This window comes from Megalobrama amblycephala, linkage group LG18 (assembly GCF_018812025.1).
Source record: "Megalobrama amblycephala isolate DHTTF-2021 linkage group LG18, ASM1881202v1, whole genome shotgun sequence".
Lineage (NCBI taxonomy): Eukaryota > Metazoa > Chordata > Actinopteri > Cypriniformes > Xenocyprididae > Megalobrama > Megalobrama amblycephala.
Window position 1 is genome coordinate 27,239,091 of NC_063061.1, and position 18,888 is coordinate 27,257,978.

The 18,888-nt window shown below is 35.9% G+C and overlaps 1 protein-coding gene across 7 annotated transcripts in view; it reads right to left on the reverse strand.

The window, feature by feature from the left end:
- ptpn13 (protein tyrosine phosphatase non-receptor type 13) overlaps positions 1-18,888 on the reverse strand; it is an 87,078-nt gene that overhangs the window by 56,627 nt on the left and 11,563 nt on the right. For all 7 annotated transcript variants that reach the window (XM_048166923.1, XM_048166919.1, XM_048166918.1 and 4 more), the window contains exons 2-6: positions 12,446-12,565; positions 5,183-5,358; positions 4,407-4,472; positions 3,674-3,859; positions 1,859-1,952 (exon numbers count right to left, since the gene is read on the reverse strand). In XM_048166923.1, coding sequence (XP_048022880.1) covers positions 1,859-1,952; positions 3,674-3,859; positions 4,407-4,472; positions 5,183-5,358; positions 12,446-12,560 — 637 coding nt within the window. In that variant the 5' untranslated portion in view covers positions 12,561-12,565. The remainder of the gene's footprint in view (positions 1-1,858; positions 1,953-3,673; positions 3,860-4,406; positions 4,473-5,182; positions 5,359-12,445; positions 12,566-18,888) is intronic.

Here is an 18,888-nt window from a genome sequence, read left to right on the forward strand (position 1 = left end):
CTATTTTTATTTTAATATATATTAAAACGTAATTTATTCCTGATGCAATCAGCATCATTACTCCAGTCTTCAGTGTCACATGATCCTTCAGAAAACATTCTAATAGGCTGATCTGCTACTCAAGTAACATTTCTTCTTATTATCAATGTTGAAAACAGTTTTGCTGATTAATATTTTTGTTGAAAAATTTGTTCAGATAGATATCTTTTGTAATATTATAAATGGCTTTACTGTCACTTTTAACCATTGTATGCTTCCTGAATAAAAGCATTAAAGGGTTAGTTCATCCAAAAATGAAAATTCTGTCATTTATTACTCACCCTCATGTCGTTCCACACCCGTAAAACCTTCGTTAATCTTCGGAACACAAATTAAGATATTTTAGTTGAAATCCGATGGCTCCGTGAGGCCTCCATAGGGAGCAATGGACACTTCCTCTCTCAAGATCCATAAAGGTACTAAAAACATATTTAAATCGGTTCATGTGAGTACAGTGGTTCAATATTAATATTATAAAGCGACGAGAATATTTTTGGAGCGCCAAAAAAACAAAATAATGACTTATTTAGTGATGGCCGATTTCAAAACACTGCTTCAGGAAGATTCGGAGCACAATGAATCAGTGTATCATGATTCAGATCACGTGTCAAACTGCCAACGGCTGAAATCATGTGACTTTGGCTGATTCATCTGTGCGCCGATGCTTCCTGAAGCATTGTTTTGAAATCGGCCATCACTAAATAAGTCGTTATTTAGTTTTTTTGGCGCTCCAAAAATATTCTTGTCGCTTTATAATATTAATATTGAACCACTGTACTCACATGAACTGATTTAAATATGTTTTTAGTACCTTTATGGATCTTGAGAGAGGAAATGTCATTGCTCCCTATGAAGGCCTCACAGAGCCATCGGATTTCAGCTAAAATATCTTAATTTGTGTTCCGAAGATTAACGAAGGTCTTACGGGTGTGGAACGGCATGAGGGTAAGTAATAAATGACAGAATTTTCATTTTTGGGTGAACTAACCCTTTAATTTCTTTAGAAATACTGTGCAGTAGGCAGTATGTTAGTATTCCATTTAAAATACATAAAAATCTGCATATTGTGACAATAAAAATAATTTGGAAAATACATTTCTTCAAAACCACTATTTATTTAAAATATATATATATATATATATATATATATATATATATATATATATATATATATATATATATATATATATATATATATATATATATATATATGTAAACACATTTCACAAAATTCCCCAGAACTTTCTATCTGAAGTTTTATGATTATCTTGAAACTTCTCCACCAATCTTTAGTTTCAGTTTGGCATTTCCAGACACTGGTGCTGGTTGTGTTCTGGCTTGTCTCTTGTGGCAGGGAGGAACTTTTATCCCTCTGTTTTGATAAGCACCAGCCCTAAAGGGCCAAAGCCGTGTCATCTCAGTACCAAGCCCTGCTTTGTTTACATTCTGAATCACTTCCTCTAGAACTGGACAAATGGTGTGTGTGATGAGTCAGCATGAAGCTCAGCACTTTACAGTATTAGAACAATTAGTCTGAGATTATTAAAAATAGGAGAAAGTGTGAGCTGCGATTACAATCAAAATATCATCAATTACTAGAAGGTCATGGGTATGAGCATGTACCGGCACGCCTTTGTTCGGGCGTGCGTGTGTGTGGGTGAAACAGAAAACCAGAAATCAAAAGATATACATGTTTGATCATGTGTGGATGAAAACTCAAGGACTCCCATACCACAGAAAAGAGAAACCCCAGCTTCAGTGTCCTATATATTAAGCAATTAGGTGCCTTATTTTACATCTGGACTTGTGTGTGTATTACCTGCGGGCAGGCCTTTTCCTCGCAGACGTTCACGAATTTCTTTACTTCTTTCTGGAAGTGACTCCCTTTCACTTTCAGACAACAGACCGTCCAGCTAAACACACAGAATAAGAAAGACAAAAAACAATCATTCACTCTTATCAAAGAAAGAGATTAAAAAATTGCTCTTCCTCTTGTGAACTAACTTGTATCATGAAGACACACACTATACCATTCGAAGGTTTGGGGTCAGTAATATTTTTTATTTTATTCAGTAAAGATGCATGAAACTGATTAAAAGTGACAGCAAAGACATTTATAATGTTACAAAAGATATCTATTTCAAATAAATGCTTTTGAATTGTCTATTCATCAAAGAATCCTATCACGGTTTCCACAAAAATATGAAGCAGCACAACACTTTTTCAACACTGATAATAATAAGAAATGTTTCTTGAGCAGCAAATCAGCATTAGAATGATTTCCGAAGGATCATGTGACACTAAAGACTGGAGTAATAGCTGCATCACGGTAATAAATGACATTTTAAAACATTAAAATAGAAAACAGTTTGTAATTGTGATAATATTTCACAAAAATATTACTGTTTTTAAAGATTTTTTTTGTTTAATAGATGCAGCCTTGGCAAGCATAATAGACTTCTTTCAAAAACATTAAAAATTCTTTTCGACCCCAAACTTTTGAACGGTTGTGTACTTTAATGTGCACAATACTTTTTTTTTTTCCTCAAGCCACCCAAACCATTTAAGCGACACAAATATAAATTTTATATCAATTAAAGGTATGGCTAAATGTTCAATAAACTGTTATTGATTTGTTTGATATGTTTTTTTGTTTGTTTGTTTTTTTGAAACAACTGAATAACAGAATTTGGGAAAAATAAAATGGAATTTGTGGGAGAAAATGGATTTCATAGGGCTTAAAGAAAGCTTGATCAAGGTTGCTAAACCAAGTCAAATCCTCTTTTAAATAAAACAGTCACATTTTTAACTCTAAATCTGTGTTTCTGGAGAAAGAACAAACACACATGATGGAAGACATGAAGATAGAAAAAAAACAATATTGAGAAGGATGCTCACAGGGGTAAAAACCCAGGCATCCACTCACAGGATTCATCAATAGAAATTAGAAGATGGCTTCCCTACTGGACCACTTCACATTTACCTCCCCGGTGTGGAAAAAGGTACACAGTGCAGAAAATAATGTCTGTTCCTGGCAATACACTGTTTCTGTATCGCTGTGCAATTAAACTACTTGGGAGTGTGCAGCTGAGAAACAGGATGTGACATCAAACACAAAAAACAAGCACAGGAAAGACTGTTAACTACCTTTTTAATTGAAAACTGTTTTATAGGGTTGGACTGGCAATTCAGTTAATAGGAACAGTATGTTCACACACAGTGTAAGTGCTGAATCATTATTGCTTGGATGTGATCAACTAACAAAAAAATGGAGATGGGAATCGAGAGCCTGAGCTAAATTAAAGCAAATAAAAAAAATAAAAAAAAGTTTCATTCTATATAAATGTATTTTTAATAATCAACATTAAAACTTGAAGAAAAAGACAGTGTCACTAATAGAAAGTTGTGTTTGCAACAGAAAGCAATAACATGACTACTGTAGTCCGATTCACAATTAAATGACTCTAACGAGTCATTCAATGAATTGGTAAAAAATGTAATTCTAATGACATATATTCAATGAATGAGTCAGAACGGCTCTTTATGTACTTGCTGAACTGCAAGTCATTACTTCTGTCCTATTTAACTTGAAACTAACCAAAAACATGCATGTTAAAAATACATAGGCACGTACCTGAGAGAGACTGCCAAGAACGAGTCTAACCAGCCTCCTGACATAAGAAAATGAAGGGTCACAGCTGGAGTTACGTATGTGAGCGCTGCAGGTGTCCAGAACCGACCGTACAGACAGTCGGGTGAGTGTGGAATCATCACACATGTTGAGCAAGACTCTGTTCAGGTGTTCTCCCAGTTTCATTGGCTAAAACACACATGAAGTGATCAGTGAAAAGATACAGTTGAATCATCTAGAATCTATGATTTTTCTTGACTGAATTTATTTCCATAATTTAACTTGATGTTCCTATGGTACAGCAGAATGAAAAAGCAGAGACTCAATTCTCCATTGATTCCCAATTGACATTAGCATGTTGCTAAGCTAACAACATGATTCTCAACAAAGAAATATACATAGTACAAACAAATATTGGGTTAATACAATTTAATATGATTTTAACCACTCTAAATCACTCCTTTTGTATTGAATTTAGTTGCATAATTTAATATGATGTTTCTATGTACATCAGTATGAAACGGCAGAGACTACTTTTTAAAAAGATGTTAGCATGTTGCTAAGCTAACAACATGATACTATACAAAGTACTATAAATTACATAGTACAAATAAATATTGAGTTAGAACATCCAAATTAATTTGATTCTAACCATTCTAAATCACTGATTTTCTATATTAAAAGAAGTAAAAGTACATTTAAGAATTATAAACATTAAATGCCTTGGAAGACTCACCTGGCTCTGAGGAATCTCATAGTCTGCACCCCAAAACAACGTCATGCCAAGTGAATACATGTGCATCTACAAGTTTAAAAGGGAACAGAAATGGCATGTGACAATGGAGCATTTTATATGATTCCAGTTTATGTTCTAGTCCACAGTGACGACAGACAGCCTCATTTTGACACATTTCAGCAACCAAAGGCAAGTGCAAACGAGCTTGTGTTGACAAAAGCATTTGCTAACCCAGACGATTTTTCAGGCCTTAATTAGCATCAAACTTATATATAGCACATCTGCATAGCTTTGCGTTTCTTCCCCGTCTAGTTCTTCTGTCTGTTCTTCCTACTAAAGAATAGCTTTGGGAACAGAATATCCAAAAGTCTGCCAAAGAATGCAAAAGATCGTTTAACTTCTCTACAAATAATCATGCCATGACTCTGCGGTGGTGTATCGGTCTCTCTCTAAGAATGTAGTGTATACACAGAAGTGTACTGTCAAAATGTTTTAAAAGAGAAAATATACATGTAAAATGTAAAAGAAATGGTTTCATCATAGATTTTTGAGAGAATTAATGTTTTAACTTTCCCTTTTCTCTCATATTCACATGCCAACATTCATAAACAAAATAAAAAACATCTGAAAAAACGGTTCTGAATAACCACACTAAATCCTAAAAATAATTCACTATTTCCTAACAAATGGAAATTGATACCAGAAGCCATACATGAGAAAACAAGTGATTTTTAAACAACAAGCCCAACAAAAGTCATTGAAAATCCTTAAGGTACCTTCTCCATATCAGAAAGCGAGGAGAGGTTGAGACCGTCCAGCACCTCCGGAGGAGTGAATGCCCGCAGGTCCTTCTGTGTCACATTCTCATCTGTGAAAGAGATGTTTCCGGAAGGCATGAGCAGCAGCGACCATGGAGAGATGATGAAACCCAACGCAGATGGATCGGTTGAACCTGAGGTAAACCAAACATGCAGATTATTACCACGGCAGATTAAATTAAATAATTAATCTGCTCTTTTATTCTTTTTTAAAAGGGTTTTTTGGGTTTTATGAAGTTCAGAAATAGAAATTTCCTTTGACATAACAATGGAAACCCCCAAGTTTCCAACATTGGCTAAGTTCGGTTTTGTAAAGTGACACAATGGCACTGTGTACGAGGAATTTCTAAGATACTAAAAGTTGTGTTGCTTTAGCGTGGGAAAGTTACAAGTTAAGGGAGATTATGGCCTTGGCCTAAGAACATTTCCTCGACACGAGCACACAGCACGATCTGACTGCACATGTTTCAGGAACTTTGGAGATTTGGTGGTAGAAAGCTAATTCTTTTCATCCAGACAAAGTAATGTAATAAAGGGCTACATTATTCTGTGAATGAGTGCAATTCCTTGAAATACGAGGCCACTGGGTCTCTCTCAAAAAGATGATTCTGTATGACAGTTCATTTTTCTTTTTGATGTTTTTTTCCCTCTTCTTTTGTGCTGCAGGCACAAAACAATGGAGCCTTTGCAGTTCAGAAGATGGTCCTGCGGTTTGAATGGCTGTACAGAAATAATTCTTCCATTACAGATTAGGATTCAGTGGAAATGTGGAATTGCTTTTGAGAAACTTCTTTTTATTATTTTATGTCATGTATACCAGAAAACAAGAGAGATATCTCAAAATGCTACAACTGAAAATTTTCACTCATATTTTCTAAAGCAAATGTGAGTGGTGCTTGCCCAAGGTAATGATGCTGAAAATTCAGCTTTGAATCACAGGAATAAATTACTTTTAAAAAATATATTCAAATAGAAAACAGTTCTTTTAAATTGTAATAATATTTCACAATATTACTGATTTTATTGTATTTTTGATCAAATAAATTCAGTCTTGGTGAGCATAAGAGACTTCTTTCAAAAAACAAATAGTAGTGAAAGTCTATGAGTTTTATTCTGGCATTAGTAACATTCACGTCAGTAGCTCAAACAAGTTATACTCCTAATACCGTACTTCGAGTTAGGGGTTTGTGCAAATAAACATATTAACACAATAAATTAACAGACATTTTAATAATGTCAGAATGTATTCAAGTCAAGAGAACAAAAAATAAATAAATAAATAAAAAATTAAATTCAAGCACCAATGCTATAAAGCACTGGAATTCCCAAAGTAAACACATGCTTCCTGTGGAAACTGTCTGACCACAGTTGGACCTCATTGTGAAAATCTAGCTGTGCACTCTCTTGTTTTGCCTCCAGCACAGATATTCCACCATCTTTGTAAAAATAATTTCCTAGTAGACACAGGTAACATGCCTTGCTTTGGAATGCACCGTAATAAATCCACAAAAGCTGGAAATGTTGGAATACTAAAGCTCAGAGTAATCAAGTTGTTAATGGGAAGGAAGCTGACGCACAGTTGGAAATATCCCAGAACGGGCCTATCTGATAAGGTTTTATCTGTCCTATCGGAGACCAGCCCGATAGGTCAGATAATGTACTGCAGTTCACAAACCCATTGAAGTCAAAAATAGCATCACAAATTCTCCTAAGAAAGAGAACATAGATTTTATATACAGCATACACCATAAATAACAAGCAAAGTCTAAGTATCACATAAGATACAGTGAAAAAATGGTATCAAACATGTGCCGTCTACTGACTTGGGTGCTTGTTTATTCAGCCAGCATCTGTTTATTTTAGATCAAGATTACTGCGCAAGGAGTAAAGTGGTGGAAACTTTTGCATTATTTATATCATGCTAAATAACCTTCAAATATATTGCTTTTGCTTAAAGGGTTAGTTCACCCAAAAATGAAAATTCTGTCATTTATTACTCACCCTCATGCCGTTTCACACCCGTAAGTTAATCGTTAATCGTTAATCTTCAGAACACAAATTAAGATATTTTAGTTGAAATCCGATAGCTCCGTGAGGCCTCCATAGGGAGCAATGACATTTCCTCTCTCAATATCCATAAAGGTACTAAAAACATATTTTAAATGTGAGTACAGTGGCTCAATATTAATATTATAAAGTGACGAGAATATTTTTGGAGCGCCAAAAAAAAAAAAAAACGACTTATTTAGTGATGGCCGATTTCAAAACACTGCTTCAGGAAGATTCGGAGCATAAATGAATCAGTGTGTCGAATCATGATTCAGATCGTGTGTCAAACTGCCAAACTGCTGAAATCACGTGACTTTGGCGCTCCAAACAGCAGATTCGACACGCTGATTCATTTATGCTCCGAATCTTCCTGAAGCAGTGTTTTGAAATCGGCCATCAGTAAATAAGTCGTTATTTAGTTTTTTTTGGCGCTCCAAAAATATTCTCGTCGTTTTATAATATTAATATTGAACCACTGTACTCACATGAACTGATTTAAATATGTTTTTAGTACCTTTATGGATCTTGAGAGAGGAAGTGTCCATTGCTCCCTATGGAGGCCTCACGGAGCCATCGGATTTCAACTAAAATATCTTAATTTGTGTTCTGAAGATTTTATGGGTATGGAACGGCATGAGGGTAAGTAATAAATGACAGAATTTTCATTTTTGGGTGAACTAACCCTTTAAAGTAGTATACCTACATATTTAAAGACATATTTTAATACAGGTGAAAAAAAAAATTACAAAAAAATTCATCTTTAAATGGAAGCTTGTTTCCGCCATGAAATAAAAACTAAAAACTTTTTATCTCACAATTCTGACTTTATTTCTCTCAATTGCGAGTTTATCTCTCACAATTAATTTTTTATTTTTTTTGCAATTCTCAGAATTTTAGAGTCAGTTTTAAAGTCAGAATTGCGTGACAAAGTCAGAATTGTGAGTTATAAACACGCAGTTGCATTATAATGTCCAATTGTGAGGGGAAAAGACTGATGTTTTTTCTCAGAATTAGGAGTTTCTCCTCTCACAATTCTGACTTTATAAGACGCAATTGTGAGTTCACATAATCATAAAGTTATACAAAAGTTAGAAAAAAACTTGCAATTGAGAGAAAAAGGTCAGAGAAAAAGGTTCTGACATTATATCACGGAAATCTGACTTTATAACTCGCAATTACGAGTTTAAATCTTGCAATTCTGAGAAAGAATTTGGAGATAAAAAGTTGCTATTAGCTTACCTTTTTTATTTATTTTTTTTAGTAGCAGAAACAAGCTTCCATAATCTTTATCTCAATATTTATGAAATGAAAAATGTGTCCAGAGGAAAAAATATTATATTTTAAAATAATTTATTTTACATATGTTATACTTTTTATGTGAAATAAAATAGTAATATATACATACACAAACATACACTCATATGCATGTGTGTGTGCGTGTATAAAAAATTTTTAATTTGAAGGCAATGATTTTCCACACACAAAAATATATAAAAATATAAACATAAAGCATCGCCTTCAAACTAAAACAGCTTGTTATACAAAGCAAACTTGCTGACTTGTTCAAGTCATGTCCCATGACTCTCGTCCAGGCCCCAGAATTTCTGCAAAGTCTGTCAAGAGGGACCTTTGCCAGCAAGTTTTCACCCCAGAGCAACTCAAGGCCAGATAACAAGCTACTGTGAGACGAGGAGAGTCCTACTTCTCCCTGCGAACACATGCCGAAGTGGCTACATCATCTTTATCATCATCGTCCTCCTCGACCCTGAAGACAAGGGCTTAATTACATTCCAAACCCTACTGGCTAATGGCCAGGTCTGCTGAATAAAGGGGGCAACGACTGTCTGGGATGACGACAGAATGAGAATTGTCCCCTGACTGTGAGAAAGACTTGTCGAGAGTCTCAAGATGTGTGCGGGAATGGCAGCAGATATCGGTCGAGAGGAGCTGGCATCATCTCAATCACCACAAACTGCCCACCAAACCGCTCTTTAGGAAACCAGGGTGCGGGGACAATAAAGAGGCTTTTGTTCACAGCGTTGACACACAACACTATCCCACACAGTCATTCTGAGAGACAGCAGACGGACATAAGGCTGAGTAAGCCTTCTCACAAATTTCACCAAAGTTTTGCCCTTCACTCCAGAGACAGAAAACCAAGATAAAGAGCTTCTGCACAGGCACACTTCTATGAATCAGACTGATAGGTGCTATTTTTGCAAGGCCCTAAGCTGACAGCTTTTGAGGAGGCCAGAGATTTATTTTAATCACTCTTAAACAACTGGCTGAAGACAATGCTAAATGCGCACATACGGAAAAAAAAACATTTTACAAAAGAATCGTGTTAATGTAATGATAACATCACAGCTGAGGCTTGTAATGGCTTTAAACTGTTTACAAGAAAAAGACAAAACAGCAAATGTGGACGTTGAAATATTTTTCACGTTTAAAGATATTTTTTGAGGTAACACCATGGGCTGTGTGGCATACCTGTGGTGGTCTGAGGGAAAACAGTTTTTCTTAAGTTGTAACGGGGCATTCACTTAAAGTGATACTAGACATGACCTCAGTTTCTTGTTTTTCTGTTTCAAACAATCCCTGCTAGTTCCCCTTGCAAAAGCTCATCATGATAACCATAGTTTCCAGAAAAATGGTACTTGCCTATGTAGTTGCTAAAGTGTTTATATTGTTTTTTTTGACAAATTTGAATGTGGTCACTAAGGTGTTCAGGGTGTTTTAATGCTGCTTAAGTGTTGAGATTGTTTTTAGCGAATTGCTATGTGATCGCTAAGGTGTTCTGAGTGCTATAATTCTTGCTTATGCAGACTCCATATGATTTTTAGCTACATAATAGTATGTAATATAATTTAAGTTATACCATATCATACAAACTATGGTATTTTGGTGGAAATTTTGACTACCATGCCAATTTTAGCATTTGTCACACACAAACACAAGGTTATTGCATGAAATTCCACAACTGAATAGATAATGGATTCCTTCTGAAATGTCAAACTGGGACATTTTGTACATTTAACAAACTAGAAGGTTTACAATCATGAGGAAGAATTACTAAATGCTGACCAAACCAGAGAAACCAGGTGAACAAGAAAAATTCAGACAGAAAGAGAGTGAAAAGAATTAGAGTGACAAAAAAGGAACTAAAAAGCAGAGACAAGGAGATGTTCTCTGTGACTATCATTGCAATAATGGAGAAAATGGAATGTAAAGGTTCAAAAATTCCACAAACTATTAAGAAAAATACTCTGAATGGCACTGCACTAGTGGTTTGGAACACACAAGGTCAGATTTTTCAGCATATTCAAAATAAAGCAGCATTCTCTACATGTTACTTGGCAACAGAGGCTACCGGGTTCTGAAGAGGTCATAAATAAACATACTTAATATATAAACATTAAATATAGAGAGAATTATTTTCACCTCTTAAATTCATTTAAAGTCTTTGGGATGTGCTGGAGGAGACTTTACAGAGTGCTCACCTCTTGCATTGTCAATACAAGATCTTGACCAAAAATTGATGCACCTCTTGATGGAAATAAATGTTGTGATGTTATTTCCATCAAGAGGTGCATCATTAGGGTTAGAAGAACTGTTCCCAAACATATAACATGCTAGGAACATAATAATCACTGCAATAATGATCCAGTCATAGACTCTTAAAGGGATAGTTCACCCAAAAATGAAAAATTATTCCATATTTTACTCACCCTCAAGCCATCCTAGGTATATATGACTATATTCTTTCAGAAGAACACAACCGGATATATACAGTATTTAAAAATATCCTGGCTCTTACAATCTTTATAATGGTAGTGAATGAGGGGTCATGTTTTGATCCCCCCCCCAAAAAATGTATCCATCCATCACAAAAATAATCCATATGGCTGCAGGGGGTTAATAAAGGCCTTCTGAAGCAAAGAGATGTGTGAAAAAATATCCATATTTAAAACTTTATTAACTATAGTAACTAGACGGCCGTACGCATCGATTAGCGGTGGAAGAGTGACCTCTGATCCAACGCGTGACGTAATGACAAACACAGAAGCGCAGAGGATAGAGCAAAGCAAAACACCGGTCAAGAATTAGAAGTCTAAAACGAGAAATTTTAAAGAGAAATGTCAGAGGATTTCGATATAAAAGAAGAGGAGCTTGAGTTTGTTGCCCAGCCCCATTTGTTTGAGGCATCTAAGCTTACGATACTCCTACATCCTGCTTCATACATCGCGTCAGGGGTTACTCTTTTAGCCTAAGTTGACTTACGCAGTATGCGTACAGTCGTCTGGCGGAAGCTAGTTATTTTACTTCATAAAGTTTTAAATATGGATATTTTCTTAAAAAACACATCAATTTACTTCAGAAGGCCTTTATTAACCCCCTGGAGCCGTATGGATTATATTTATGCTGGACGGATGCATTTATTTTCAGCTTCAAAACATTCCACTGTTCACTACCATTATAAAGCTTGGAAGAGGATATTTTTAAATATGTCTCCGATTGTGTTCATCTGAAAGAAGATAGTCATACACACCTAGGGTGGCTTGAGGTTGAGTCAGTCATGGGATATTTTACATTTTTGGGTGAACTATCCCTTTAAGTATTTGCCTAAATCCAAACAGCATTTTTTTTTTTTTTTTTTTTTTTTTTGTTCGTTTGTTTTTTTGCTGGGCAGTGTACATTAGTGTACTTATATCAAGTATATTTATAACCAACATTTCTTTCAATTTATCAAAATTTGGCCAAATGAAAAAATCTTTCACATCATGAGCATGACTATGATGACTTTAAATGTTGCCTATGTAGGCAGCTCAATAAGTTTTGGAACAGATTCCTTTTCAGCTTTATATTCCTTCAATTTTGCATGACTGGCATTTACACCACATTTATGTAACCTTATGGCTTGCACCATAACCAAAGGAAGCCAGATAGTTGGTATCATTTGGAAAAACCCTGCGTATTTTGAACAGATTGCTGAATACTTTGGACATGTTTTATCAACAAATGTTCTTATGCGCTCCAAAGACATCAGACTGCAATCCAAGGTCTCTGATTGTCTCGGCCATCCCAAGGCCTCAAGTTCTGAGCCAACATGGCTGGGTACCCATGGGAGACGTGGGAGTTATCACTGCGGTCCGAGCCAGGACAGCGGTTTACCTCTGCGAAGGAGTTCATGCAGGCTCTCTGCGCTCTGGTTCAGCACGGCCCAGACCTCCTCCTCTTGCAGGGGCCCTCCTCTCACCTGCAGCGCCTCAGCCAGAGACACATGCATGCTGCCTGTGGGATCACAAAACACATCAATGTCATTCTTACAATAATCATCAGCATTGTACATAACACATCCAGGACAAGAGGATTTTAAAATCTGAAGAACCCTTCTTTTTCAAATATATATCAGGTATTTGCTATTATTGCTAACTTTCGGCAAAACTGTAGAAAGGCTGCATCACCTACAACAGTAGCCTAAAACAATTTCTATGGTAAATAGCTGTTTGGCTATTGTTAACCAAGTGATGTCAGCCAACACACACACACACACACACACACATAGTCATTTAGAGGAGGAGCAAGTAATGAAAGATTACAAAGATACATTTTTTTCTTTGGTATAACGTGAACTGATAAATCAGACACATTAAGATAAAAAATGATTCATTGTGCCCAATTTATTGCACTATAAGACACAAAATATGTAAAGTCCTCTTAATGTTTTTATATGTCTATGTGGAGTTTTTAAACCATGTGCAAATTCAAGTCAACACCATTGAGTATTTTGTCTTTAAAACTGCAGTAATCTAAAGACAGTCTTAAAGGGTTAATTCACCCAAAAATGAAAATTCTGTCATTTATTACTTACCCTCATGCCGTTTAAGATCCTTAAAGGTACTAAAAACATATTTAAATCAGTTCATGTGAGTACAGTGGTTCAATATTAATATTATAAAGTGACGAGAATATTTTTGGAGCGCCAAAAAAACAAAATAACGACTTATTTAGTGATGGCCGATTTCAAAACACTGCTTCATGAAGCATCGGAGCATAATGAATCAGTGTATCATGATTCAGATCGCGTGTCAAACTGGCAACGGCTGAAATCACGTAACTTTGGCGCTCCGAACAGCAGATTCGATACACTGATTCATTTATGCTCCGAATCTTCCTGAAGCAGTGTTTTGAAATCGGCCATCACTAAATAAGACGTTATTTTGTTTTTTTTTTGGCGCTCCAAAAATATTCTAGTCGCTTTATAATATTAATATTGAACCACTGTACTCACATGAACTGATTTAAATATGTTTTTAGTACCTTTAAGGATCTTGAGAGAGGAAATGTCATTGCTCCCTATGAAGGCCTGACAGAGCCATCGGATTTCAACTAAAATATCTTAATTTGTGTTCCGAAGATTAATGAAGGTTTTACGGGTGTGGAACGGCATGAGGGTGAGTAATAAATGACAAAAAAAAATATTTTTGGGTGAACTAACCCTTTAAAAATGCGGTTTGAAATCGCTGGTGTTTCTTAAGCCACAAACTACCTTGTAACCAATCATGTCAACGTGCCGGTGAGCTTTAGCATATCACTAACTATGACCGCTCTGAAGCATGGGAGTCGTGTAACATTAGCAACACATTGTTAGCTGTTTGATAACGTAGTCAAGCAAAACGCTAATCATATTAAATACCGTTATGCGTCTGACCAATGTTGTAAAAAGCGATACCATTGTGCAGCGTTTACTTCAGTAAGTTGACCGAGTGGATCTCTGAGCTTGTGCGAGTGAGTGGAGGTGGGGCTAATTAGCATATTCATAGATCTGCGTATACTAAATGAAGCAAGGTTGTAGAGTTACATTCAAGCTATTTTAAGGCATGAAGAAATTTTTTTAGAGGAAAAAAAAAGTTTAAATGTGTAATTTTGCACGGTTGCATTCATCAGCAGACCAATAGAATATAGAATGTGTGGAAGAAACCTTCTAAAACATTCATGATTATTATTGCAATTCCATTTGGTGCCATTAGTGGTGCAGAAATTATATACTTCAGCATTAAGAACAGAAACACATAGATGTAGAAAAAGAATTAACAAGGTATCGCGCTTGTGTGCATGTGCTCTTCCTAGAAAGAGCAGTTCATTCATCCTCTCTCCTGAAGCATGATTTCAGAAGTCATGCTGTTGACCCCAGGAGGCTGAATCATATGTTTGCTGAAGCTAAAGTGAGATCTCTACAGAATACCACACAGCCTACCAGGAATTAGGTGAGGAGAAATCTGTGATTCATTTCATTTTAAATGCGATTCTGTAAAAGAAAACACGGTCCCACTTTATATTAAGTGGCCTTAACTACTATGTACTTACATCAAAAAATAAGTACAATGTACTTATTGGGTTCATATTAAATTACAAAACACTTTTGCTGCTGTTGAGGTGGGGTACGGGTAAGGTTAGGGAAAGCTTTGGTGGTATGGGTAGGTTTAAGGGTGGGTTAAGATGTAAGGGATGGGTCAACAGTGTAATTATAAATGTAATTACAGAATATAATTACAGATGTAATTACATGCAGGTGTTTTTAAAATATAAGTACAATGTAAAAACATGTATGTACACAATAAGTGCATTGTATCAAATGATTAATTTATATGTAAGTACATAGTAGTTAAGGCCACTTAATATAAAGTGGGACCGAAAACACTACTGAAATTGTACAACTGATCCAAATAACAGTCCATCAATTGTCATAATGGCACAAAAAAAAAAAAAAAAATCAAAATCTGTTTGTGTCCCGTCAGGTCTAATTGTTAGGGTGGGGTCGGTTACACTTGCAGTTAAATTGTTCTTCATTATGTCCAAACCTCTGCACTGCTGCCACAGCTGTAGTTACAAAGAGCCATAAACCCCTGGAAATCCCAGCATGCTGTGAGGCAAGAGAGACAGAGGAAGCTCAGGGTTTAAGGGATTACTTTTGAGCGGGCATTACACGGGGCTACCTAAATAGTAATGTGTCACATTTCAATTGAACTGTGGAGTCAGACTTTTCAGGCAGTGTGTACATGCTTGGAACTTTTTGTGATTTTTTCATTTTTGTATAAATATTTGATAAGTGATAAAAGGAGTTAAATAAAAACAATTAATAAAGCCTGAGACAACACTGGGGGGAAAATACTCTTTCAAATATTTGTAAAATAATAATAATAATTATTATTATTTTAAAAAAATATATATAATTTTACATATACACAAACAAGAAATAAATCAGAATCAATAAGCCTGATTTATCAAGTCACGTTGTACCAAAGTAAAAATATATTATATATAGCTTAAGTAGGGCTGGGCGATATATCGCATGCGATTGTCACGCACATTTCGTCAGTAAAGCCGGTTCCCTGATTACCGCTAAATCGCCATCACCTGACAAGCTATGCAATATCGCGTTCATTATCGCAGATGAATCGCCTTCGATAATGAATGCGATATTGCGTAGCTTGTCAGTGAACTACGGCTCTGTCTATTAAATGGCGCTCCATTTGAAAGCAGGTGATGGCGATTTAGCGGTAATCAGGGAACCGGCTTTGCTGACGAAATGCGCGTGACAATCGTATGCGATATATCGCCCAGCCCTAAGCTTAAGTACATCAAATACATTCTGATGTACAACTTGCTGCTCAATATTTAAATAGCTGGTTAGTATTCACTATAGCAGTTTGCAGCACACTAAAACCCCTCTGAAAACCCTCCACCTTCCCCAGCTCCACCTGTATTGATCTGCTATGGGTAATTCTATACGCTATTTGTGCTGAAACAATATGTCTTACATGCTCACAGCAGTGTATCAGTGTATGTATTGGCAGTATCAAGTTTCTGTACTTGCTCTGCAGCAGCAGCAATAAACTACAACAACAGCAATAATCAACAGCAGCAGTGTAGCAGATATATTCAGCCAAAACTAAATACATTCATTACCATGCTAAAAATCTTCAGAGAGTTGTGATGATTTGCATAGATTCATACATACATATGTATGTATTATTAACACTGGCAGCTTCCAGCATTTACAAGCAGAGATGTTTAAAAGCCCTAAATCTGATTTTCTGAAACCAAACCCCATCAAGAATGCACTAAAATAAAGACATGGCAATCACTTTCTATCTCAGATACTCAAAGCCCCAACAAGAACGGGTCATTCCACATAAGAGATAGAAAGCACTACAGATAGGCACATATTTATGCAGGAATGCCATTGGGGATGTGAAACTCTGTGAAAGAGGGATATGAGGGGAGGAAAGTATGATCCAGACCCCTCCCGCATGCCTCATTAGCCTTTAGTGTGGGGGCCTGTCGTATGCAGATTGTTTTCCTCAGCTTTTGTTATTCCAACACAGCCACCGAGAGGAATGTTTTCCCCCGTCTCTCAGGGTGCTGTGGAGCACTGGGTCATTCCCACCGGTACGTTTAGCCACAGGAGAACAGGAGAGAACCATTGTAAGAATAAAGGCAGATATTCATTCCTGTAGAGCAACACCAAGGTCGTAGGTTTGATTCTAAGGGAATGCACGAACTGATAAAATGTCACATTGGATAAAAGTGTCAGACAAGTGCATAAAATGTGAATATTTGGAATAGGAAACTGCCAATTATTTTTTTAAAAGCTGTATTGTGTAGTTTGCACAGCATGCATTGAATACTTGCATGACCTACTACAAGGAATACTATATCTCACAATGCAATGAATAAAAAGGAATAGTTCAGGTTTAGAACAGGCATAATTTGGATTACTATAAAAATTACCTTCTACGTTTTTTTAAAAAATAGCAAAAGACTACAGCGAGGCACTTAGGCCCTGTTTCCACCTGGTATTAAGATACGTTTTGGTCGAATGGATCACAAGTGGCAATGCTAAATACAGGTGTAAACGGGGTTTAAAACGTTTTGAGCTTGTCCCCTCATTCAACCAGATTGTTTTCGTAGTGGAAATGCTCATGTGGTTGAATGTGTTCAAACAGCCATAAAAGACCGCCTACTCTCCACCTACGGATCTAACGTGTAAGGTAAGTGTGCGCTAGCCAAACGGGATCTAAACTTTGTCGGCTGAGTCCCGTTTGGTTTGAAGCTGAAATACGTTACCAAGCACAATGTTCTTAACCATTCCTGATTTCTAACATGCACTTACTCACTCACTCACTCACTCACTCACTTTTAGATAACATACAGATGCTTGAGTACAGAAACAAAGCAAAAATACTGTGTTACTGTCCATCACTGAAAAAAGGCATTTTAACTGTACTTATTGTGGGAGCCAAATTACACATGCAACTTGGTCATGTGTGAACAATATGTTACATACTGCAGACAGGATACAATATAAACCATGCAGTATGAAGCACGCTAGCATTCCATTCCGAACATACTGTAGCATACAGTATGTTACACCTTCCTAACAATGTAAGATCTCACACCCGGCTGTTTATTTAATTATGTAAATTTCAGAAAAGTTTCTTTTCCCAGTCATTATGCATGATGGGAGTTATTTCAAAAAAATGTTAAAAGGCATCAAGCGGCACTGAAACTCAGGATAGGACTGCAGGGAGGTGAAATCTTATGTGTCTGGGGAAAATGATTCAAGAGGAGGAACAAGAAGGTTTTTTTTTTTTTTACACACACAACCAAAACCACACAAAAATAACACCACTTCGAACTACTTCTGTAATATTAAGCTTTGGAAAAAAAAAAAAAAAAAAAAAAAGGCCATTTTTAAATGTGTTTTCCCTGATGTCCTTTAATAATTTTAAGTTTCTTGCAGAAAAATATACAAACATATTAAAAAGGCATAATAGTATCAGAGATTTTATATATATATATATATATATATATATATATATATATATATATATATATATTAACATTTAGTATTTTTATATTGTCTGTTTTGTTTAATTTTAGTTAAAAGTTTTAGTAATTTAATTTTATATATCAGTTTTACTTTTAGTTGTTTAGCTAAAATAAAATAAGTTTAAATCGACATGAACCGGAAGTTGCAATATTCTTTTCTTCCCTATTGTGACGTACATTCGAGTGAATCGGCTTCTCAAACAAGAAAAAAAACTTGATTTTGTCCATGGAGAACTGATTGGTTGGTTGTGGTTTGCTACTGGTCGATCTGATGTGAGTGACAGGTTGTCCCGCCCTCGCGCCAGTAAACATCAGAAGAGAAGAGAAGAGAAGTTTTTTTTATGGTTTTAGTTTCAGTTAAGTATAATAACCCTGCATCCCAAGATGTTACTGAACACTGATTTTGATTTGCTATGTAAATGTGGACAGCTATATACCAAGTTGCTCAATGTTGTGAATTTCTTAAATGAGCCAATTTTGCTTATTTTCCATAAAGATCTAGGTGAATCTTTTAAATTATGGATATTTAAGATTTTCTCTGGACAGCAGCAATGAGCTGAGATGTGAAACTTTAAGCCCTTAAACTAGACAGTACTGAAAGAAGAGCTGCAATGGATAGTAGATTCAGGCCAAGATTATTCCCTCAGTGCCGAGAGAGCTGAGGAAACACAAACAATGAGCATGGTCAGGGTTTTCCTGGTCACAGTAATGAGGATTTT